At 41.5% G+C, this 25,576-nt stretch overlaps 1 protein-coding gene across 1 annotated transcript in view; it reads right to left on the bottom strand.

Annotated features, from left to right (window-relative positions):
- Positions 1 to 10,723: 10,723 nt before the first annotated feature.
- CPLX1 (complexin 1) overlaps positions 10,724 to 25,576 on the bottom strand; it is a 107,566-nt gene continuing 92,713 nt past the window's right edge. Inside the window, exon 3 of the mRNA XM_010565470.1 lies at positions 10,724 to 10,921. Coding sequence (XP_010563772.1) covers positions 10,724 to 10,921 — 198 coding nt within the window. The remainder of the gene's footprint in view (positions 10,922 to 25,576) is intronic.

Below are 25,576 nucleotides of genomic sequence, written 5' to 3'. Positions count from 1 at the left end.
GTTAAATGCCTGCAGAGACTTACAGTGGACCAGAGCCAGATGTTCTCTGCCAAACAGCAACACAGTGAGGAAAATTTGTTGTGCATTATCTACAAATACAAGCTTACAGATGTTCCTTGTATATTTCTTATTTGAATACTCTGTGGTGACTGCATGTTAAAATGCTCCATAAGCCTGGGTGAGGTACTAACTCTTGGGAAAGAATTGGAGCCAGCCTGGCTGGGAAATATGTTTCTTAAGCCTACCACTCAGGAGAAGCAAGTGCTAGGCCCCTAGTCACATTTTTGCCAAACAACATGGAAGCTCAGTGAGAGCTCAGGTGTATATCTGTGAGCAAGGAATTCAAATCTCCCTTCCTGGCCCTCTGATTGCCAGAAGTTGGAGAAGGCCCCAGGTTCTCACCAAACATGTCGGTAACCAGTCAGTTTGCTGCTAGGCAGGCCATTGAAGGAGATGTGGAAGGGTAGTAGTGAAGGAGGTATGGAAGCAGGAAGAAAAGTATGAAGGTCTTGTACACTGTCACTGACCTTCTGTGTTCCAGTGACATTTGGAGAACCTGCTGGTGCAGTGTGCAGTTTCTGGGGTGGTCTTTCAGAACAGATTTGGCCATCAGCTTGCAAAGCTGCCAGTGAAGGCCAAGCAGAGCTGTCTCTCCACTGCCTGAAATTCATTCTTCACCAGCTTGTCTGGGAAAAGCTTCTCTACAAGTCTGAGATGGCTGACATAAGGGACAAGGGAACAAAGAAGCTACTAATCTTATAAACTGACCACTGTGGGTGTAGGGGTCCCAGCTCTACATCAGCAGAGAAGCACAGAGAAGGAATGAACCCTGCAAACAATATGGCAATGGAGATATAAGAGCCATTTAATGCAAGGATGGAGCTAGTCCAAAATGTTTTCACCTGGAAATGCCTCATCCTTTCACTTTCCATGTAAAAAGGAGAGAGGTTTGAAAAGGCAAATATGTGGGGTCTAGAGGCTATGCTTTAGAGAAGGCCATATGTTGCTTTGCAGTCACTAGGTAGAGCTGGGAATGGGCCTTCTATGCTGGGCAAGGAAGGCAGATGGATTTTCTGGCAGAATTTATTTGACACATGAAATGAATGCATAATGATTTAGCTCTGGTCAGCACTTCTGATATGCCTACAGTCAAGCCCTGAGCTTCCCAGGCTTATGAAACACTTCTGTCCATGATGGCAAGTCCTTCACTGCTCAGCAAAATGGAGCACTGTCAAGAGTGACTGTGCAGAGACTCATAAACTGTGGAAAGACAGATGAATATTTACCCCAGGCTTACGTCTCCAGAGCACCTCAAGGGTCCCTCAGGCTTGCTGAGCAGCCGTTCCCTGTCCCATCATGTGCCATACCACTATGAATGTGTGTTTGTACCCTTTCTCAAATCTTTTGGTTTTATTTTAGTCATAAAATCTGGGTACTCTCTTTGGATAGAAACAAACCAAGGATTTACAAGCCAGGACAGACAGGGTTTTAGAAGTCTTTTACAGTCATCAGTGGAGAAATGTGTTTTAGCACAGTGACTCACTTTCTCAGTGCAATGCTCTCTCTCCCCTTTCCGGTCTTTTGACCAGACAGTAGTGTTCTGGCACAGCAGATTTGCTGGGAAGTAGGCCTCTACCAACAGGCCTGTGTTTTTCCCTGACAGCAGCTTGTACCATATCTGAGACCTTGGGTGTAGCCCAGCCTGCTTCCATGGGGAATCCAGTCTGCATTGGAGACTTCCAGTCACCTGACAGACAGTGACTACTACCAGGCATGGAACTATGGGACATCACTCACAATGAACTCTGCATTTGTTCAGCCCTAAGCATTGCTTTCCATGTAGACTACAACCTCTCCTGAGCCCTCACTCAGAGCTACTCGTGGGAGAGAGGCAGGAAGAGGACTTGCAAAATTTTTTCTCTTCATTAATCTCTTACATTACTTATTAATATGTAAACTCTTGAGAAATTTAATGCTTTAACTGTTTTTTTAAATAAGCCAAGAATTTTGTCTTCATTGCTTTTCCTGGAGGATCCTTGGTCTGGGGTGGCTATGACAATCACAAGTGAGTAGAATACTAGAGTAAATACTTTTATTTCAGAGAACTTCCTGACTTGGAACAAAAGCTCATAGTGAGATGCTTGCCATTCCACTTCTGCTGAGAGTTAATTTAACAACCATGCAACACCTACTGAATGCCTTGAGTGAGGCAGGACTGTCTTGTCTCAGCATTTGAGAAAGGAAGTGAGGGCAGAAAGGAATTTTTTGAGTAGAAAACACTTGCAGTCTCTGAGAAACAAAAAATAACATTAAGTGAATAATGGCCACTTTATGGTGAGCTTTAAAGAGGCTTAGATCAGTTAATGCAGGAAAAAAAATCAACAGCAGGTAAGTTTTATCCTCAACAAGCATTTAATTGTAATGAACTGACTATGTCTCTCCTGTTTGCTAAACTGCTTATGAATCACAGTCAGCTCTTTAAGGGGACACTCCATGTGCTCCACTTATAGTGGACTTTACAGCAGGTAAATAAATTTTCATCTGAAAAATACATACATTTAAATATCTGACTATCACTTAGGCTGCTCTAACTAACTTTAGTTGCTGTCATAGCCTACAGTAACATTTGGTAAGTCATGTCTTTTTCATTTGTTTCATGTCATCAATTCCCGAGAGTCTTTCTGACATACATTCCTTGGATATTGTTGACATCTGAGTTGCAGGAGTCCTCGGAGAGGGCTGCTTATATAAAGGGCAGTGCATCTCACTGGGACATCTCAAAGAGGGGTCATTATCATTATCCTCACTTCACCAGTGGGGGAAAACAAGGGGCTCTGTAGCTCTAGCTTTTTCTCAGGAAAGTGAACTAGACTCTAATAACTGCACAGTGTTCTCCCTTGTGCTTTGCATGGGGATGGCTGTCCACTGCGTGCTCTTGTGCATGACTGTAGTGTTTCTGCTGAGCTATCCCTCACAACCTCAGTGAATAAGAGAACTTGTATAGACTGACTAGGAAAATTGCACTAAAAAGTTCTATTCAAATTTTTCTCCCCCTGAATGTAGTGCAGACCTGTGTTGAGCTGACCTAAAAACCCCATGAGCAATTGCCATCTGCCAGCCCATGATTTTAACTGTGTAGTGGACGTTTTATTTTTCCTCTCTTTGTCATAGCGTATTAAACTAATCAGGCTCATCTGCACACTAAAAGTAGCTGCAATCCCACAGAGGATGAAGGATCTATTTTTTTTAGGTAAAACAGAGATCATTAGGAGCTTCCTAATGCTATACTGTAACAGAATGTGAAAAACCTCCAAATGCCTTGCATCTTGTCCCCATTTAGTACTATGAAACCCAATTCTTTATTTAATCATCTAAATAAGAAGGGCTTTCAATCTGTAACCTGATTGCTAACAGTTGGCAATAGATGTGCTGGAATTTCTTCAAATATTACTTAGAAAGGAATAATAGTTGTGGGTTTTGTCCCCAAGTTTCCCAGATGAGTTTCAGTACCAAGATATTTTTTCAGAGTCAATCTCTATTGATCTATTTATTTGTAAATGCATTCACCTAAAAATGTTCACATTTAGACTGAGATTTGCCATGCTCAGTCTTCACAAAAAAGAGGATTCTTTGTGGCTGAGGGGTGAATATCTGATGAGCATCTGTTCAGCTGTTGATAAGATAGGGAAACCTGGAAAGGTGTCTCATTTTCAACAGTTTAAAAGCCAGCTGCTATGTATTGGGTTCATGTATGCAGCAAATTCACAGCTGATCAGGCTGGAATGGTAGAGTCCTATCTCAACCATGCGTGGGCTTCAGGATGATGGCTTGCTTAACCAAATTTGAAGAGATTGTACACATACTTTGGCTATTTTCAGCACCAATAGGTGAAAATTGAAACAAAATATGAAGTCTTAATATCTTAATTCCATTTCAGTACACATTTTCCGGTCTCATGCAGACTGGATTTTGCTGGGGTTTGACTTCTTCTTTGACCAGTAGCTGACAAATTGGAAAGATGATGTTCCATTTTGTGTAAATTTTAAAATAAGTTTTTATTAAAAATGAAAAGGAACTAAATTACATTTCAGTGAGGCTGTTGTTGCTTGCCATGGTCTAAACCTCTCTCAGCCCAGCTGCAATGTTCACCACACAAGTTTTAAAAAGATGTCCTTCTCTGACTCAAAACACCCTCAGCTGCTGCAGCTTGAGCTTGCCAAATACACTATTATATCTGACCCTCTAGTATAAAAATAGGGTTTAGGAGGAAAGCAAATCTCAGATGAAAAAATTGTTTCCATCCCACAGCCCTAGCAGAATTCTGCTTCCCTCTAAATACGGAAGGCTCAAGAAAGCACAGGTGTTTGACATCACATGCTCCAGCCACTTGTCTTTCTCAGTTGTGCTTTCAGCACCTACATCAAACCACCTATAAAATCACCAGAGACAGGGTGTAGTAGAGGTATCTTCAACAAGGAATATCCCAATGCAATTGTAACCTTGTTTTTCCCGAAGAGAGAAGGGACAGTTGGAGAGGGAAAATAAAAAAACTTGGTTGAGATTTTTTAACTGGGGCTATTGATGCTTGCCACAAACCTCCTGGGATGCCAATACATGGGACGGCATTGTGCCAGCATTGTCCAGTAGAATTCATTCAAGTCCCATTTTCAAAGTAAGCTTTACGAGGCCTAGATCGTCCATGGTACTTCAGGAAGAAATGAAATGAAGCCATTAAAATGGACTTACTCAGGACAAACAATGGTGAGTATCATTGCACCCAGCTTTTCATTTAGAAGTTTAATATCTGCCCCAAGCACGTAGTCTGTGCCTCCATTGCTGTGAGTGAAGGTTGAGAGCTTGCAGTAGGGCTAATCATTGCATTCCAGGACCAGTGTCTAAGAAGTAGATCACTAATGCGCATCCATAACTGGAGTGATTTTTCACCAGAACCACTCATGATGAGCCCGCTGATTTCTTTTTTCCTTGTTCTCCTCTGGAGAATGTTTTACCTGACAAAGTGTACTTTTAAAGTGGGAAAATGTAGATTGCACCAGCCTAGCCACTGGAATTACCCTTCTGTATCTTTTTGATAAAAAGGCAGAAGCTGGTTCCAAAGAATAATTTACCTCCATTGTAAAATGAAACCTGTCAAAGTCAACTGCTTTCCTTCTTTGGTATCTGAACCCTCTCCCCTAACCACACTGGTCTGATACGATTATTCTGGTTCCCTTGAGCTGGCTGTTTCTTACAGGAACCAGTGAAAAATACTTTCTTGTCCTGTTACCTTCCTCAAACACAGATCTTGCCTGGAACTCGGAGTAAGTGAAGAGCCTGCCCTTGAACTCATAGGCTGCAGTAGCATTAGTGTATGTTAGCCTTAGCAGTGCTGGGTTTATAGTCTGAGTAGGTATTATGGGATGTAAATAATATGGGTTGACTTCCTGTGACAGTCTTGTGGCTGCTTCTGTTAATAAAAAACCTCAACACATCACCATGCAATGGTCCTAAGGAAGAGCTTTCCTAGAGGAAAGGGTATCAGCATTTCCTATGAGATGTATCATTATTTCTCTTTCTTTTTCTAACATGATGCAATGCTTTTATGCTGAACATAACAACTACTGATTTGTACCTGAGCGAGTAAAATGATGTTTAGCTGTGTGCAACTTGCCACCCAAAGAGTTTTGTATATATCCCAAATTCTGGATCCAGAGATATATTTGATGTCATTGTAAAACAGCTTTTTACCTTTTTTCTTTTAAGGGCCAAACATATTGTCACTAAACCATAGTTGGATGCCTGTGTTTCTTTCAAAGGAATGTTGTTTTGCTCTTCCTAAGGAAAACTAATTCCTAATAGCAAAACTTATTTAAAATTTGATAATCACCCATAGATGTCAAACCTCATCAGTGTTTCTGACAAATGAAAAAATAAACATATCCATTCAAATAATATCCATGTTTCTCCTTGATTCTGTTACCATTCTATTTGAATATCAGCATCCATACTTCCATTCCAAGTGTAGCCTGGTAAGAATTTCACAGGAAAGCATTGCAAAAAATGTATGAAATCACTGGGTTTTTTTATTGGCTGTGATTCCATTTTAAAGGAGCATCATACCATTTACCCACATCATGCAGAAAAATTAGCAGGCAAATAACAAATGAAATTCACATTCACAAAGTCTCTAAATCATCCTCTAGTTGCTTGGAGACTACTGCATGCATCTGAAAGAAAGCTGGGGAGCATTTCTACTAAAAAATGCATGGCTAAGTTCAATTTTGCTCTGTGTGTGTGAGAGAGAAAGACAGAAAACAAGCAATTTTTTAATGACAGTACTGAAACATTTTACTAACTCAGTGCATGAAGAAACAGTTAATTTGATATTCAGAACAGATACAGACAACTTTCAGATACATAAGACGTTACGTTGAGGTCACAACAGCTAATTTCTAACAATGTTTATTCTAGCACAGTAAACTTGCCAAAACGATGTATTCAGCAGCATTGGTATGATCTTTCTTGACAAAGGAGAGGGGCTGGGAGGGACCTAAGCCAACGTACGGTACTAGAAACATAGACAGAGGAACTCCAAAGTGATTTAGCACATGATCTTATATTTTGTTTTATTTATTTTAAACACAAGAGTAGCATTCATAATTAATATTGCAGTCTGATTTCATATGGCTTTCTCTAAATATAAATGTGAGTTTACAAGGTCAATGGCAAACTAAATCATTCACCCTCCAAATGTGGAGGCCCTTTGACTTTTTTTTTACTAACAAGTAAGGTCTTGGAGCTGTGAAGGAAAATGGCTGCAGTGTCTAGCCACCAACCTTTCTGTGTAAATAAAAACTAGTTAAAAAACCAAAAGACCTCATTTACCTGAGATTGAACAGACCGGTGATGCAAATAAAACAATGGCATGGAAAGACAAAGAGATATTCAGAATCCAAACAATGAACCATGCTTCTCTTTGGTCTTGTGTAAGTAAGTGCTTCAACACCTGCTTGACTGCTGAGGGGGAAAGTATCTGGGACAATGCTTCTCACATTCATACATGAGCCAAAGATGTCTGTGTCCCATGTTGCCAGTTCAGAGTGGGAAGGGAAAAGGATGGGCAGAAGGGAGGGGAGAGTGCCTGCTCTCAAGTCTGTTCAGCATGGCTTAGGCACTTTGGGGACAGTGGAATGACTTGAAGAGAGGTCCAGAACTCATGCAAGGTGCCAAAAGTTATGTGAGGCAAAAACCTGTCTAGTATCTGTGGTAGATCTTCTGTCATGTTTCTTTATTGAAAGAAAAGGAAAATTAAAATGGGAACTACCAACACACTTGGCTGAACTCTTTGCTGTCCATGGAAGAAGAGCTGCTGTGGGTGTGGAGAGCTGAGGTACAGAACTGATAACATGGTTGGGCTGGGAAGTTCCCACAATAAAAAAGACTCAGTAAAGAGTATTTAATAAACCACCTTCCCTTTTCCTTCTGCTTTGTGAGCCTGGCATGAAGCCTAACAAACTCAGCACAGAGTTCTTATGGACCTCTTCAGGGTTTGGATCCAGATGTTCACACATCTCAGGAGCTCAGCTCACAAAACGAGTTTTTTTAATGCTCTGAGCCCAGCAATAGCACTACCTGCTTAAGAAATTTGAGCACAGGCCACACAAGATCCTGACTTAGACCAGTCATTCAATGGTACAGCTGCTGAGGCACAGTTAGAAAAAATAATATCAAACAATCTTCCCTTCTGTCTCTTCTCCCATTCTTCTTCTTTTTCGTCATCTTCCACACATATGTGCACACACATACACATCAAGCTGCCAGTGAGACTGTGAAAACAAACAATTGGCAGTACCATTCTGCAAGTAGGACACCAGGCTTAAAATTCTGATTCTATGTCAGGAGCAGTATTTGGCTGGATGGGAATTGAGTCCATGGTGGGGGCTAGGGAAAGGTCAACAAGCAAGTGGTAGAGAAAGGCCAAAGCAAAGCGGAATGAGCTCATCCCCTTTGTTTGCAGAGTTCTCCAGCACAAAGCCAAGGGAAAATATGAATGGATGTGTTCCTTTTAGCAGGGGCACATTTCTGCTGGTTATGCTTATGCATTAGAGGATGCAGGCCACAGAGATTGTGTTGATGTCTGTGTCAGTGTGATCTGGGCTAGAAGATTTCACTACCAATGAGTGGCTGAAGCAAAGAGCCAGCCTCTGCCTTTTAGCTTTCAGGGGTGTTGGATTTAGTTCCCTCTGTGGCAGAGCATCAAAACCAGCTGCTGCCTTTGTGACAGGAGAGTTTTCGGTTCTTTGAGGTTCACTTAAACAGGCTCAAATTACTAGTTGCTGAATTTGCATGGGGTGAGTAGGACACTCTCACTAAAAAATGGTAAATTGTTCAACACTGCTATGCTATACCCAAGCATTGATTCAGAGAAAAGGAATGCTCTGGGTTCATTAAAGTTTAGGGGGGACACACTCATCTTGCTTTAAATGAAAGTTAGGGCAAAAAATCACTGACATTATCCAAAAGAGTAAAACCTGCCTTCTCTTTCCTCTGGGAAGCCCTTGGCAGCTTGTACTTGAATGAACATGTCTTGTTTTGTAGATCCAGCCTGAAATAAGTTGCATCTTTATCAGCTGGTTCTGATTTGTAGATCAATCAAACTTGCTCAGCCTCCACCTTGGATTCGGTAGAAACTTACTGTTGAAGTTATTTGTGAAGAAGCAAGGACTATCATACCTGAATAAGAATTGGGTGAGGAGGGCAAAATAAATATATTTTTTCTCTTTCATAGTATTTTTTTCCTATTATGAGAGATGCTGCTAAGAGGCATAGAGTTCACAAGCTCACTGCCTTAACCAGGATGCAAATTTATTCTGCTTACCTGAAAAGATTATAAATATCTTTTCAAATTTATTATTCAGGAAAGTACTGAGATGTTTGCCTAAACTCAGTCCCACTGAAGAAGTGCATCAGAGTTCCACTGAAGTAGAATGCTTAATTCAGCTACATAATGAAGTGTTTGAGATGACTTCCCTTTTTGTTGTCAGTAGAAAGCACATATTTGCTTCCAAATGTCTTCTATGTACTTAGGAGACTTTTGTTGTTCCCATGACAGGGACAAGCAATGCTAGTTCTGCCAGACAAACCCTGATTCTCTTACAAGATTGTGAGACTGAGATGGCATGATGGTCTCACAACAGCAACTACAGAGACCTAGCCAAATGCAAAAACTCCAAGATTGGTTCTTCAGATGACAAGCCACATACCTGGTCATGAGAGTCTGTGTTCAAAATAAGTCTGTCTAGGTATGTAAGTGTGTGTATGTGCTAGCCAGTCAACAACTCCAGCAGAATTTGGCTTATCCTATGCAGTTACTCAATGCCTACAGCTGTATTGAGAAGCCCTCTGTATGTGTGTCTGGGAAAGGCAAAAAGATAATGCTGAGAGAGAGATTTACTCCCACCCCACTAGAATCAAGGGATGCCACACTCTGTTATAATATTAATTAGCTCCTGCACAGCACTACAGAAGCATCCTCACTTTATGCCTTTATAGTAAGTAGAGACTGAAACCGACATTTTACAGCTGGAGAAGCTGGATGGCGCAGAAAAAGAAGTGACCTCACCAAGGCAACACAGTAATTTAGCACGATACGTAGCAGGCATACTCAGGACCTCTGGATCTCCAGGGCCACCGCTAACATTCAGGCCACCACACTCTCCCACACACTGTAGGAAGGGGTGGGCAGGACACAGCTGCAACAATATACTGGAAACCAAATGTCCATCCTGCAAGCACTGCTGGGCATGGGACAGCTGAATATGGCACTGGGCAGAAAGAGGAAGGTTAGTTAATCAGAAAGGCCTATGTACTTGGTCATTGGCTTCAAAGTGGTTGGGTAGGTCCTCTACCAGAGCACCATGCACTCTCCTGTGGTTTCAGCAATCTGTATGGCAACTGTCTGACCAAATCTTCTCTTTCAAGTTAAGTGTATGGCTAATTCCCAAAGTAACATGACTCTTGCTTAGATTCTGAGGCATTTAGCTTCTACCAGCATCTGAGGGAAGATGACTCACGTCTTCCACAGTTCTGAGTGATGTCAGCTGTGTAAGTCAGGCGTGATTTACCTTCCAAATGATCTCTTATTTATGCCAATGATGGAACTAAAACGGAAAAGCTCCGCTTCCACGGGAGAACTGAGATACCCCTTCCAAGGGCAGATGTGCTCACCAACAAATGGCTAGCATGAGCCAATCAACAAGAACATTAATAATAATGACTAATAATTATTATAAATAATAATAAAAAGATAATTAAAGAAAATTAAAGAGGTCACTGTTCACACTTAGTGAACACTCCTTCCTGCTTTGGATGGAAATACACATGAGGTTGTTCCTTTTCTATGCTTAATGTACAGTTGCCTTATCGAACATACATAGTACTATGGCTTATAATAAAAGTTGTGTAGTCTGCAGCTTTTTAATCTTTACATCCATTCAGAGGCATCTACTGGATGTGACTATGTACAAAAAAGGAATGGATGAGTCTTGGGGTGGAAGTAAGGGAAAGAGGCAGTCAGAAGGGAATGGGACGCGAAAGGACTCCTAGTGAGCAGTAGAGGGCAGAGGTGGGGAAGGCTGCATGATGGATGGCAAGATTGTAAATCCCCATTGGGCAAAAGAGAAATCCTTTGCAGTACTGTTTATGCCCATCTAACAGTCTGCAGCTATTACTTCTTGAACATGTCCTGCAGGGGCCCTGGTAGGTATTTGATGACTGTGTCTAGAATGCTCTCTTCTTCCTCCTCCTCCTCATCCCCACAACCAGGAGGGATCGCCTTCTTTGGGCGCGTCAGGCTCCCTTCAGCATTAGCTTCCAGTGCAGCCTGGGCCTCTGCTTCCTTTTCTTCCTTCTTCTTTATCCCATACTGCAGGGGAGAGATAACACATTGTCAGTGACACACTGAATAGGATGACTGATGAAGCCAGCCATCATACACAGTACCTCATATTCTGCAGCGTGAACATCAGTGTTAATATTCTGCTTTTGCTCTTTTACACAGACACCCAAATTACCCATCCTAACAACTCCCCCCTAAGTACAGCCCAGGGGATAGACAGCTCTCACAGGACAAGATGATCAGATGCTCAGATCACTGAGAAACAAGCACAGGAGAGAATTTGGGACTATACAGACGTGGGCCTAGCAAAGACAATACAAGCTCTGTGTTAGTAAAGTTCTGGGTTAGTATTCTACTGGTGTTGATCCTCTTCTTCACTGTTAACAAATCTGATGCTCAAGTCCATCATCCACAATAATTTTTAAATTCCATCTGCAGCATTTTATAGTAAAAGTTTATAGATGTAGCAAAAATTCAGGAAAAAATTAATTATCAACAAAAGAAAGCAAACAGGACAGGACAGACAGGCAGACTGCACTGAAAATGTCAGTTTTAGATATTCTCATGTGGGAGATATCCTACACAACCTCATCCCTGTTCTTTTTGTATAAATGGGACAGAAAGACCTCTTAGTGAAAATAAACCTTCATGAGAAACTCTCTCTGTATTTGCACACTCAACTCTGCACTTCTGGGGGTAAAGCTGACTCATACTGTCTGAAGAGAAACATCCTTAAACCTGCGAGTAGAATGGATACCTGCAATTTGCTACTTCCATTAAGAATTAAAGGCACACCACTATGACCTTACATGAGTAACCAAACTCTCATTTTATGATTTTATATTCAAAATGATAGATTTAATAGAGAAGTAAAGATATGCATGAGTGAATCAGACTAGGGAGAGAACTGCTGTAGTATCTCAGCTTCCATAGTGACTAGGACTTTCTTTCCAACTGCTAGTTTGAAGGCATGTCCAAGGAAAACAATTTTTGCACCACCAACCCCCATCACACCTCAGCCTTCATACATTTCAGTAATTCTCAGGTTCTCCTGCTATTTCCTTAGGTATTTGCACAGAAATTTTTGTGATTATGGTGACATGTGACCAAAAAAAAATCAGCTCAAACTGTCACATGTAAATCTACAGCAACAGGGATACCTGCAAGCTACCCTCTTCATTATAGAATAATACAACAAGGATACCTGTAAGCTACCCTCTTTATTATAGAATCATAGAATTATTTGGGTTGGAATGGACCTTTAAAGGTCATTTAGTCCAACTGCCCTGCAATAAGCAGGGACGTCTTCAACTAGATCGGGTTGCTCAGAGATCTGTTCTGTTTATTCACATGAATTTAAATTTCCCAGACTGTTTCCACTTTTTCTGATGATACATGGAGGTTAAACTTGGTTTTATGATCATCAGTGCAATCTCAGGAGGTGTCCCATTTCTTGGTGCCCAGCTGTGCTTCAAAGAGGCTAGCTGCACATTTCAAGGATGCTTCTGGTCCCCAGGCTCACAGCTCACAGGCTGGCAGGAACATTCTCTTGCTCAGTCATTTCCCCTTCTAACCAGCCACCTTTATGGCTGCTCACGCTTGTCTGCTCCTGCCCCATCAGCTCCTCAGCCATCAGTGACCTCACAAGCACCTCTACAATTACTTACAATCATTTCACTCCAGCTACATTAGGGGGACATTTGACCTTTGTGAGGAAGAGGAAAGGCATTCAGGTTTGCTGTAGCAGCTATCAGCTTCAAAATTATTGCTCTGTAAAAGCCATTCCTTTATTTATGCCTAAATTTTAATTAAAGTACCAAATGGAATTAAGATTGCTCTTAGTACATCAGAACTACAAAGTAACTTAAATCCATCCAAAGGCCAGTAAAACATTTTGCATGTATAAGCTGGAAAAGAACTTTGAAAAGAAAATTAGATATGATTTCAAAAACATCAAAGAACTATGTTGGTACAAAGAACTCAGTATTTTCTAGTATCAATAGTATGGTACTGCTGAACAGACATTAAGTAGATGCTCTTTTCATTATTTTCTCTTTTTATTTTTCCATTAAGACTAGACCAAATTGTTTACCAGTAAAGCAAAAAATGCATTGCTGCTGTCATAACTTTCTGATTTCAAAGGGCTCTTGGGTTTGACAAGAAATTCCTAAACATTTCTGAGCAAAGGCAATATTTTTGCTTCCTTTCTTCATCATCATTAAGATTTAGGATGACAGACTGCAAGGTGAAAACCAGTAACTTCAAAACACCCTAGTTCATTAAGGACATTTGTCTTACGATTTTCATATCTAGTGGATGCAGGTCACACCAGATTTCATGGGAGAGATGTTTAAGACAAATGATGTCTCCATTCACATCTGAGGTAAACAAAGCATTTGATCAACTTGTAGTTACAGGGCTGAACACCACAAACAAGATCCAACTCAGGACCAGCAACCACTGCAGGGGGAAAGTCGTACACTCCTAGACTGTGGACAATCTGTATGGCTGGCTGATACTGACTCTCCCTTTCAAGTCACAGGTAGATGTCTCTAGGTGATTCCCAGCATAATTTATCTACTGACTTTACCTTCCTTTGCCAGCTAAAGGGGAAGAGCAGTAGCAGAGACAACACTAATCATAGTAGCACACAGGTCACCTCGTGCTCTCAAATCCTCCATCTCAAAACAAGTATCAGCTCGTGGCAGGTTGATCCTCTAGCTCATGAACTTGTTGAACAAACATCCAGGCCACAGGAAAATTGGAACAAAAACAACAACTCAAGTGCTGCTGTGTGCTAGGACAGAGGGAAGCTCAAAGATTATATGAAGGAATTAGCACTGTACTTGGCAGACTGTGCTGACACATTTCCTTAGGAAGCCTCTACCGGCTGACCTCAGAGAATTGCACAGTGATAGACAGACCTTAGTTCTTACAAGTTATGGCCAGTCTTATGGGGCAGCTGCAGAATGGGGTAATATATGGCCTGGAAAGAGATTTTTCACCATAGAAGGGCATTAAGGAAAACCAGATTATATTATTCCACCTCACTGACACAAATGCCAAGTACATAAATTAATTTTTCTTGGTTCCTACCCATACTGATACTACAACATGTAGAAACAAGCCATTTTCTCACAGTACCTATGTAACACTCAAATACAAATTTATTTTGGACAACAGTACACTTCTCTTGGAGAAAGATGACATTGCATCAAAGCCAATTTTTATAGGAAAGAGTCAGTTTTGACAATTCAGTGTTATCATTTGAACTCGGTGGTATTTTGTAATGCTTTACATTAATCAAAACGTAATGCTGTGATGATTCATAGGTGAATAAAATGGCATTTTTCAGGTTTGAAATTGTTTCAGAGGAAATCAAATTATAGAAAGTATTAATATGAGCAAAATTTTTAAAAAGCATCTCAGTGTCTTCACATGAAATCTTCTAGGTGGAGTCAACAAATAATTTTTAAAAATATAACTAAAAATAATGAATCTTTTTGGTGCTCTGGCTTTCCTGAGGATGGGAAATATTGCATTATCTCAAAAAAATTTGAAAGATGAGAATAATTTAATTTTTTTTCAAGGTCCAACCCCACACAATTTAATATCAGAGGCTGTACGTGTATCATTATCTGCTTGGCTTTCACTCATGCCACCATCTAGTTAATAATGTAGAATTATGGACCTAACCCAGCAAGATACAGAAACATTTTAAGTATGTGAACCACCTTACTGCTTCTAAAGTCATTACTATGCTGTCACATAAGGATTGTTTTCATTGGGTCACATGTTGGTAAAATACTGGCAGGCTGGAGTCCACAGTCATCAGGTGGAAAGAGTATGGAAAAAATACCATGGCTCTCTCACTTACTAACTGCATGTCGGGAAACGACCAGACTAACAATGCTGCCATCAACTTCCTCTCCATCTCTTTCCTTCCGTATTCCTTCTGCTTTCCACAGGAAGCCAAAGTAAGTGCATGCACTAGAAACATGTTGAATATTTGATCTAATTCTAATGGCAGAAAGGGTGTCAAGGAACAGGGGGCCTGCTGAACCAAGGTGGACCTGCAGCTAAAATGTCAACCCACCACAAGTATAGTTACTATCTCTTATGACGAGCTAACCATTGCTTACTAAAAAGGAACATATCTATCTAGAAAATACCTAGGCCACAGAATGAATAAAGCAGTAACATCACAGTCAAGACACTTGCAGAAGTAACTGCTTATCTCGGTGTCAGTTATGGAACTGACCCTCCAGTAAGACAATCAAGGTGCAAGTGAGTGGTTATCTTTGGATCAGATTTGGAACTGACTCTTTAGGAACAACAAGTGATTTATCTGGAGAAGCTAAGGAAATAGAGAAGGACTTTCGTGGGGGATACAAAGACAACTCAAAGACTGCGTGGTGGGACCAGCAGAAGATTATCAGTGCAGAGGATCCTGGAGTCTGAGAATAAACTGCTGCCAAGATGAACGTCTTTCCCATTGGCACGCCAGGCAGGATGCCCTGGATGGGGATCCAAAAGACCAACAGAGTGGTCTTGCTGATGTTAGCAGGTTGGGTTAACCATAATACAATAACCATAACATTATGCTACTAATATTTACCATGATTGTATGCTGCTAAGATTATTACAGTTACTCACTAATATTATTATAGTTACTCACATAACTGTATCTACTATTGACATGGTTGAACTATCATGTTTTACAGTCTCTATAAACTATTAAATATCACTATGTATATACTTCGTATAGTCACAGCTTCTTTCACCCCTGTGTATTTTCAATGCACGTGGTTCTTCCCTCCTTATACCTGGATGAACAGGGAATGGGGACTGGTGCTCTTGGTACTACACACCTGTCCTGCAGCCCAGACTTGTAGCATCAGCTGCTGCGCATGTAAAGAAGATAAACAAAGGCATGTTTCAGTCCTTGGAGCACAGAAAGGAACCATGTTCCCTTAGCTAGCTTGCCATGTTCACAAGTCCAACTAACACAAGGTTCAGCTGACTCAGGGTGTGCGTGTGAAGCCTACAGCAGGCAGTGGGATGCAAGTAAATGTTGTAATGCCTTGATAAGATAAACACATGCAGGTCTGGATAGCAGATATTTTGTAATGGAACAGCATGTCCTAGGTGGACCTGTCTGGCCAGGACTTTTTATGGCTGGTAGCAGCTGTCATCCAAGATTCCTCCACTGTGGCTGCATCTGGGTGATTGAAATCTGGAGGTATGCATACAGGAACCCCGCAACACAGCTGTGCACAATGTGTGAGGAATTGTTCATGGCTGGTTGTTTTCACTATGGACAACTGACAACATTGCTCTTCTTTCACTCAGGAAACACCTCTTCCTTGCAAGGTGCTCTGAGAGCCTGAAATTTCTCTTCAGTCTACATCCCAAGAAATAATACTGCATATCAGCTAACACTGAGTTTTAATTTCTGGGAAAAGGTTGGCATATGAATGATACTGGTTACATTTCTTTTCAGGGAGTTTTTCTCTTCAGTGGTTTTGCGTAGCTGCAGGTGGTGCTGAATCTATGTCTGAACAGATGTGGCAGATACACCCATCTCTGGAATTACTATTTTATTTACCAGATGAGCTTTTAAAAGCTACCAAGAGATTTCAATGCTTGTTCCTTTTCTTGCTTCATATACAAATTAGGGGAGACCTTGTCTCTTCTTACACAGCCCTCTTAAATTTCATTCACATTCCAACCCACAACACAAGAAAAAAGAACAAAATTATCAGTCAGACTTGAAAGCATATGGTTAGAGAAGATACTGAGAGGGCAACTTGCCCACCCTTCCACCTCAAGGGTTAACTTGAGCTGAACTCATCTTTTTCTTAGAGACCTCAGCTGGTGAAGAACTCTCACATGCTCTGGAACTTAACTACCCTTTACAATTAAAATATTTCTCCTCATGTCTAACCTGATTCTTTCTGAAATGCCTTCTTAAAAGAAAAAAAATCTGGAAAACTGAAAAGACACAGCTACTGCAAAAGGATTTCTCTTTCATCTGTCCTTTTGGGTTTCATTTATTGTGTGCCAAGTTATTTTTTTCACTTCCATTACTAAAGAGAACACCAGCTCAATTAAGATCTTCCCATCATTACCTCATGGAACATTCTGCCAGGACTATATGTAGGACTGAAATAAATTGAGAGCAATAGGGAGGGTTTAGCACTGACCTTTAACTCCACTACTGTGAGAGTCAGGGGTACAGAAAAAGACTCCATGTGTATTTCATTTATATAAGCCTGAATTCTTTCTACACTATTTCTTTGGTCTCTCTGTGAGTGAACAGGCTGATAAGCATATCTTTGGCTTTAAGTTTCAGGTGAAGATGAGGCAGTTTTCAGTCAGAGGCTTAGGAAAATATCTGCCATTGTGATGGGCTATGGTCTGGTTTGTAATGCTACAGTATTGCTTACAGATCTTCCTACAGTAAGAGTTCCAGCTGTGGTAAAGAATGAAAGGTATGAGCAAGAGTACTGGATGTCTCAGTCCCTGCCACTCTCTGCGGGGCTCTGTGTGTGTGTGTGTCTTGAGTCTTCTTGTCACTGCATGCTGCTGCATAGCTCTGCTGACCATGACTCTGTGTTAGTGGAAGAGGACTGATTAATAATGGAAAAGAACAAGGCAAAGTTTGGAAACTGCAGTCCTACATTACATTGTTCAATTGTGTGTGAGCCAAACAGGAGCACAACTCAGGAGAGAGGTGGCACATAGAGAGAAAGGAGGACAATAAAACTTCGGGAAGAGGGCACTTAAGATGCAAAGGCAGAGCTGTGGGTATATGAGCAGTTTCTGCTTCATGCCTCACCTCTCCTGGAACAGACCTTCCCCAAGCCGTTTTCCTGGGGGCCATCAGAGTTCTTCAGCCAGATTTCTAGCAGAGGTTATTTGTACACATGGCTTCTGTCCTTTGAGTTCTTTACCTCATCCAAGGCTCCATCTCCCCACAAGTTCCTTGTGGCTGCATGTGCCTCGCTCCTCCCTGCTAGCTCAGGCTTTCAGCTCTGTCAAAATCACAGCAGCTTTTCATTCATCACCTATCTTGGTTCAGGTCTTCCAGTATGCGTTTCAGTCTTATCACCTGTTTCCCTCAGGGGGCTCCCATGGCAGGTACACAGTGGCCTGTAGTTTTCCGCTTGCACCACAAGTACAGATCAGATGCAGATGTGGATTACAAAGGTCTCATCTCATTTTCTTCTGCCTCCCATCAATATCTTCTTCTGATGGCACTGGGGGAATCTGACAGTCACCTCCTTCTCCCCCATGGCAACATTGCTGCCTGAGAACCCCACACCTGTTTTCTTCTCTAATTGGCTCCAGGATTACAACACATTCCTATGGGAATACCCATTGCCCCCAGCATCCAAGAGTAGTGCTGCCCAAATCAATAGATATAAAAGTTGTTTTTCTGCTGCCCCGTAGTGGAGACAGTGGAAGATAAAGCACTGCTCTCCTGAGCAGGTCTGATCTGTACTCAACAAGCCTTGCTACTTTACCTTAATTGGAAGCAACATTACATCTGTCCAATGCTTGCTGTTTGCATAACTGTAAGTGAAAAACAGAGATGTATCTGGATCCTGGTTGCAGAGGACACAGTAAATATGCTGCAAACTCAGATAAAGGGGAATGTTTCCATTGGCCTCAGCGGACGTGAGGCCAGGTGTACATGAAAGACATAAGACAGACATGGGAAACATGTCTTGGCTTGATCCACTATGCTGACTCTATGCTGAAGCAAACTGGCCCTTCTGCTTACTGCTTAACTGCCTGGATTATGCTACGTTGTCCCAGTCAAAATGCTTCTTTCCCGTTACCACATTCAGGTGGTGTGAACTACAATTTGTGAACAAATTTACTCCTCTCTGAGAAGCAAGAATCTATGAAAAAGAACAGGCATAGATATCACATATCATGAATTTTTCGGAATACTCAGCAGAAAACATGTTTTCCTTTCCTCTGTGTTTGCAAGTATGTTAATTTACTTCCTCTTGTGTATGCAGCATCCATATTAAAACAATGCCTTACTGCATAATGGTCAGCCTCAGTGAGAGGGAATGAGGTTTAGAAAGTTTCAGGAGTGGAGGTGATTAAATTACTGCTGAATAGCAAAGACTTCCATCTTGTAATCAGAGAAGAAATCTCCAGAGTAAGCAGAGAATATCTGACTCATGAAGAAGAGCATAGGATCAAAGGCTCTAAAATACTGATTTTAGGTACCTGGAGGATTGAGTGAAATTACCACAGTAATTCATGACCACAGGGCGCAAGATAAGTACTGTACATATGGTAGTCCTAAGCCTGGTAGGTCCTTTGGTAAGTCTCTCCCCCAGAATCCAACTTGCAGCTTCAATTAGGAAAATCTGGGTCAATTTTATTCTTCGAAGCAGCTGAGACAGGATAATAAGAAAGAAAAATTACATATTCCACATGAACAATTACAGTTTAATTGCTTATATGTTACAGTGAAAATTTAGTTCTGCTCCATGATCACCAGGATGGGGTCAAGCTGCAGAAGGTTCCCATGAGAACAGAAGCATTTTCCAGTGATGCAGAGAGCAGGTGTGCTCCTAGCCAAAGTGGGATATGATTTCTTGTGTTTCCAGTGACTACATTTAGTTTTTTACAAGAAAAACTTCCCAGAAGCCTACAGCAGGGACCCTGGAAAAGCACAAATGCAGTCACTTGTGTAAGTTTAGAATAATTTATGTTACAGCTATGTATCTGACAGCACAAATAAATGCATAGGCTATATCTGTGTTTATGTGTGCACTTTGCAAGGTCAGAACATGGAGTATAAGCTGCTCATCCTCCTTCCTGCCTCCTGCAATTTTTTGCTTTGCCCAGTGACTTCCTTTTAGTACAAGTCTGGTAAAATTAATTCCCCAAGTTGCTGCAGTAATTTAGATTAGATAGAACTATTTATTTTCCACAGCCTCTGTTTACCATACATGAAAATATCTTTTTTTCTTTTTTTTTCTTTTTTTTTTTTTTAATTTTTATTTTTGCATTATTTAATCTTATTTTGAAAGCTCTGGTTCAGTCGGTGTACATCTGGGCTTGTGTTTCTACAAGAACCTAATACAAATGCTCCAGTGGATAAGGAGTTGTTCACTGCAGGATGAGGAGTCAGCTTTGTCTTATGGTACAAAGCATCGTAAATATTGTTTGTCCTCTCCAGGGGGATAGGGAACTCACTGACTTCTCACAAGGCTTAGAAATTATTATCATCCTGCATTGCTAGGTTTGTGCTTGCTAGGGTTCATCATTTCATTGCCTTATTGATCACAAGCACTTTGGCAGACTGGAGGTTGAATCCAGCTGAAATTCAGAGGCTGAACCTTAAATGACTGATTCATTTCAAGTTCAGCTTTTAGTAGATAAACTACATGAGCTCTCTGCATATGATCTCTTTGCAAATCTCTAGGATTCTGAGTGCCAGTTTTGTTTCTAGATGTTGCATGCATTTCTTTGTGCATATGTCAGCTCTTGCTATTAGTAACTTTAGGCTGTCCTTGGCATTTTGTAGTACATATAGGAGTGCGTTACCAGCAAAGAAAAGGGACAGGTAACAGAGGTCATCACGGCAGATCAAGAAGGAACTTAGAAAGCATTCTGGAAGTGATATCATTGTACATGATTGAAAGTACACTACAACTAAATTTCTGTCCCCTACTGTATGTCAGCACTGTGGGGATCAGTTGCATTCAGTTGTACTCTTCTCTTAGCAGATTTGAGGGAAATAAGGAAGACAAAAATCTATCTAAACAAAGACAACAGATCATAAACAGCTTAATAGTTACAGAAGCAAAATAGAAATACATTCCAAAATACTAGAAGAGATAACAGTCCCAGATATAAAAAGAGCACGCATCACCACTGCTGAGAATCCTGGGGACTAACCTGGAAGGAAAATAGTCTCCTGGACTGACATTTAGCTATGCATCTGCATTTTTTCCCAGCTTTCTGTGTGACCTGTATGGGAGATAATTCATTTCTTCTTGGTGGACAGAGAGCTTAAGTAAGATCTACCCTGCCAAAGGTGCTGCAGTGAGTCTGCTCTGAAACACAGTCATTGCTTATGACTCCACACTGAAATACAAGTTGCTTCCACACCATTCTCATAAGGTTATTTTATCCTCAGTAACTTCCCTGGATTGACAGGATGAGTTTGACAGGACATTAAGCTCCATCAAACTTTTCGCTAAGAATTTTTTTTTCCTTCAGTAACCTACACCAATGTTTTCAATGATGACTTTGCTGACAGCACAAGACAATGTAATTTTGCAACAGTAAGAGCTCAGGAAAGATTAGTTAGGTGATTATCTTTAGTCCTTGCTGTGAGACTATTTAATTTTTGTCATTAACTCCTTGGGGATTCTTCTGTGTGGAATAAATCCTGCCATACCCCATTGTGGCTAGGATCTAATTAGCACCCCCACGCTGACAGTACATCTGTGGAGACCAAGGCATTGCCATAAGCTCAGAGCCAAAACTCAGTAAAATCAAAGGTAGTTAACCAATTAGTTTCAAACCTTTGACATACATTTCCCTCTGAAGTACAACAAGTACTTCTCAATCCCGTCAGCTGGCAACAAAGAGGAGAATTTTGACATCAAAATGCTTTAAAAATGGGAAGAACAATTTGACACCCAAAAAGATCAAGTAAGAAAGTATGAGTGTTTATTCACATACTGCAGCCCTCCACAGGGACATGAAAAAATGAAGGGCAAGACACTTACCTTTCTCTAGCCCTTTTTGATCTGGCACACCAGCCTCTCCTTTTTGTAATTCAAGGCAGTTTTGTTGCTCCCCAAGAGGCTGTGGAAGTCATGGTTGTAGCAAATGAAAGTTGGTAAGGGAGACTATCCGGTGCATCTTAACAATACAACTGAATAGTATTAACAGTGTTACAGTGCTAGAGGGACACACTCAGGGTCTGTAGTGCTGTAAGGTTGGGTTGCTGTTACAAATTTGGAGAACTGCTCTCACCTGTGAACAGCCCCTGCATAATAAAGCTCCCACCATTGCAACAGCCTGTAACCAGCTTGGGCTGATAGCTGAAAGCCCATAGTAGAGATGAGGTGCATGTTTTGCATTTCTTCCAGGTGGAAGAACTGCATGTTTTGTATTTCTTCCAGCTGTTGAACTTTTCTCATCCTTTTTGTTGACTGGCTGTGGTCAGAGAACAGATGTTTGGCATTTTCAGTGATATGTGAGCAGGGGCAGATCCCGTGAAGCTCACAACCTACATCAAGCTAAGAGCTCTACAGCTAAAGGGAGAGACAAACCTTGTATAGAAAAGCTTGCTGACTCTACTGTACATTTCCCATAGGCATGCCTTTGCTTTATGGCAACAAGACAAAGGAGTTTCATATCAGTCCTACCAGCTTCTATTTACTAAAGTAAAGAAAAGAGCCTTTTCAAGGGATAGCAGTTACTATAACCATTTTAAAGGTTCTTGAGCTCTTGGTTGTTACCTGCAGTTTTTCTTGCCCTCTCCATGTATGCAGGAACTCATAGCAATTCATATCAGAGGGAGTGGAACAGCTGAAACGGTAACCTCTTGTGGGGTGGAGGCATTCATCCTACAGACAGTGAGTCAGGACAAAGTCACAAGCCCATTTTCTTTCTCTTTCTCAATCTGATTGGGTCCTTTTTTCTCACACAGCAATAAATGGGATCTTTTGCAGTTGCATGTTGGCTTTTTGTTGTGTCCACTTCAAAAAGCAGCAGCTCTAAGTACTCACTTATGGGTTAAGTGATACCCAGCCATGCTCATGTTATCCTCCTCAAGCTAGGCAAATGAAGGCTGGCTCTCTTTTTTATACTGTCTGAACACTTTGTCATCATTAATGAGACTTCCAGTTCTCTTGGGGTGGGGGAGCAGGGGTGAGTGAGAGACCTTACAATCACACTGAAATTGAGCCTTCGGTGACATGAAATGACAGGGAGTTTTGGAAGGAAACACATCAGTAACTGAGCCTGCACACGCCTGTGACCATGCACACCAAAAATGTGCTCAGCTGATCATGCTGTTCCATGCCCCTGACCACACTGACCTTGCCATAATTTTCCCTTCACAAAATATCTGTGCATGCCTAACGGAGCCATGAACCAGGAGAATGCTATGACTTCAGAAATTTCCATCTCTTCAGGCTATTAATGAACAGTTACACTTCAAATGTAAAAAGAGTAATTCAAAAGAACAGCTAAGAAAACACTTCACTGAAACACACATGGGCTTTTTTGGATCAGGTGGGTGGTTTTTTTGGCCAACACCTCAGCACATTTCGGTAAAGGCCCTAGTTATCCAAACTGCTGCTAAAACCTGGAATCTTTTCATGTAATAGCTTTTGCTGAGAAGCAGGGAGAAAACTTTCAAATTTCAGTGTCTGCTGCCACAACAGAAGTCCTGTGTTAGCGAGTCTCTTTTACTAATAGTAGAGTATTTAAAAATGACTACCATGCAAGTGCCCACAGAAGAAGCTAGCACGAATGCGGTGAGGAAAACAGAAACTCTGACACTGGCAGAAGGAATATTATTGCCTCTGAGAAGTGCTAGAAAGAAAGGTCTCTCTGTGTGCAAAACAGAAAAGCCAGTAACCACCTCAGTCAAACTGAGACCCAGGGCAGGACAAGCAAAAAGAACAAGTAGAAATGATGCTCTGTGTCTGAGCTGGCTGGGTTGCAGGACTTAAAGGAGATGTTGTGTTATGCCTAGCGATGGGCAGCTCCTTGCACCATGTCAACAGGTCAGGCAGGTGTATTACCCTGTGACTACCTTTCAGATCTTGCCTAGCAGATGATGAGGTTTGTGTTTGAGTTCTGGCACTTGTTGCGCTTGACCTGATGTGCTCTGAGGGTAGAAATCCCCCATCTGCAGGATTTCTGCCAAAGGGCTTGTAGAATGTGGGAGGATAGGAAGTTTCTACATTGGCAAAAAACTTTTGTGCAGATTTTTAAGATGGGCACAAGCTTCTAATTCTGGAGCTCTTTCAAGGAGAGTGGGAAACATGGCGTGCATTTTCTTGCTGATAGAAAATTTCCCTCTTATTTATGTATTCATACATTCTGGGCAACCTTACTGGTAACAGCTTGCCTGTCACTTTCCCAATGTGGCAGGTTCCTCAGCTCCAGTTCCAGCTCTTTTTTGAGTTGGTTCTCTCCCCAGAAAGAAACCAGCCCCTCCCACAGTTGTGTCAGGAGAAAAAAAATGGGAGCCTTAGAGACACACAGTCTCTGCTTGTCTGAAGACAGAACAACTCACTGACAGCATGATTGTAGCTGGCTCTAAAAGCATCCACTTGCTCTCTAGATTACCCATCAATATTCCATCACACACCTGCTTCCCAGCACAGCACAGCAAGCCTGAGGACACTGTTCTTATTCAGTAATGCTGAGTGGAAATGTTATTTGCCTGGCTGTTCAGGTTTGTGTTTGGAAAATGACTTTTCTGGGGTGCTAACTTCATCAGCCTTTATCAGAGCAGGTGTGAGGCTCCCAAGACAAGAAGGTGCCAGCTCATGCTGGAGGAGGGACAGCTACGCTGCAGACAATGAAGAACATAGGAAGCAGGAAGCTGCTTTGTTTCAATGAATTTAATCAGAATACATTAACAATACTTTCCCCACTTTGCCCTGTGGCTTTTCCTGCTGGTATATCACCTGGAAAGTACATTAAAAACAAAAAGCAAAAACGCCAGACACTAGAGCAATTCCCCTCTGCACCATGCTTTAAAAATGCAAGGCACTTCTACAGCACAAAGGACAAAGCCTGGGAAGCCACATTGCATTGGGTTTATGTGTCCAGGTGCTGGCAGCAGGGATCTACAGGGGTGGCCTCTGGGAGAAGAGGCCAGGGGCTGCCCTGTGCCAGACACAGCCAGTTCCAGCTCCAGAGAGAGAAACATGGACCGCAAGCTGGTAGTTGGTTTAAGGCCATGATCAAGATGAACTAAGCCAATTATTTAGCAAGATGTTCTCCCATTTCGGGCACACCTCCCCACAAAGGCTTTGCAATGAACCTGGTAATAGAAGAATAGGCTGCCCATGAGCACGTTGCTCAGTTTGACACCTAGAAGTTAAGCATCTGTTCTGTGCTTTCCTAGACAGTGGGGAGAGACATACACTGTGGACAGCAATACATCGTGTCCTAAGGCAGGCACCTAGGACATCATCCTTTGAGGTACGCATTTCTCCCTGTTGAGTACTCGGGAAGAATTGATCAGCAGCTCAGGTGGAGACAATGAACAGTTTGATCGTTAAAGCTTAATAAGGCAAACCCACTTCATGAACTTGGTTATCCCTAAAATGATAGCAAATATTCCCAGGGCTCCCTCCTCAGCTGAATTCATTACCTTCTCACTCTGAACTCTGTCCATTGTGAATTTCTTTATTTTTTTTAAAATAGATAATTACCTGTTCTCATTCTGACCGATTCACTAAAATTAGAAAGCAGCAAGGTTCCTCCTCCTTTTTCTCCTCTCTCTCAACCTCCCTTCCCTTAAGTGTAATCACTCCTTCTGCAGAAATGGAAACAGCCTGGCTTCTGCTAATGAAAGCTAGCAATAGCTGTGAGATTCACCATAGCATGTCCCAACAAGTTCCAACGTATACTGTGTCACACACACTATCATTTCACAGCTAACAG

This window comes from Haliaeetus leucocephalus, unplaced genomic scaffold (genome assembly GCF_000737465.1).
Source record: "Haliaeetus leucocephalus isolate CR32 unplaced genomic scaffold, Haliaeetus_leucocephalus-4.0 Scaffold192, whole genome shotgun sequence".
In the NCBI taxonomy this organism is placed as follows: Eukaryota; Metazoa; Chordata; class Aves; order Accipitriformes; family Accipitridae; genus Haliaeetus; species Haliaeetus leucocephalus.
This window is presented reverse-complemented; position numbering and strand designations above follow the sequence as displayed.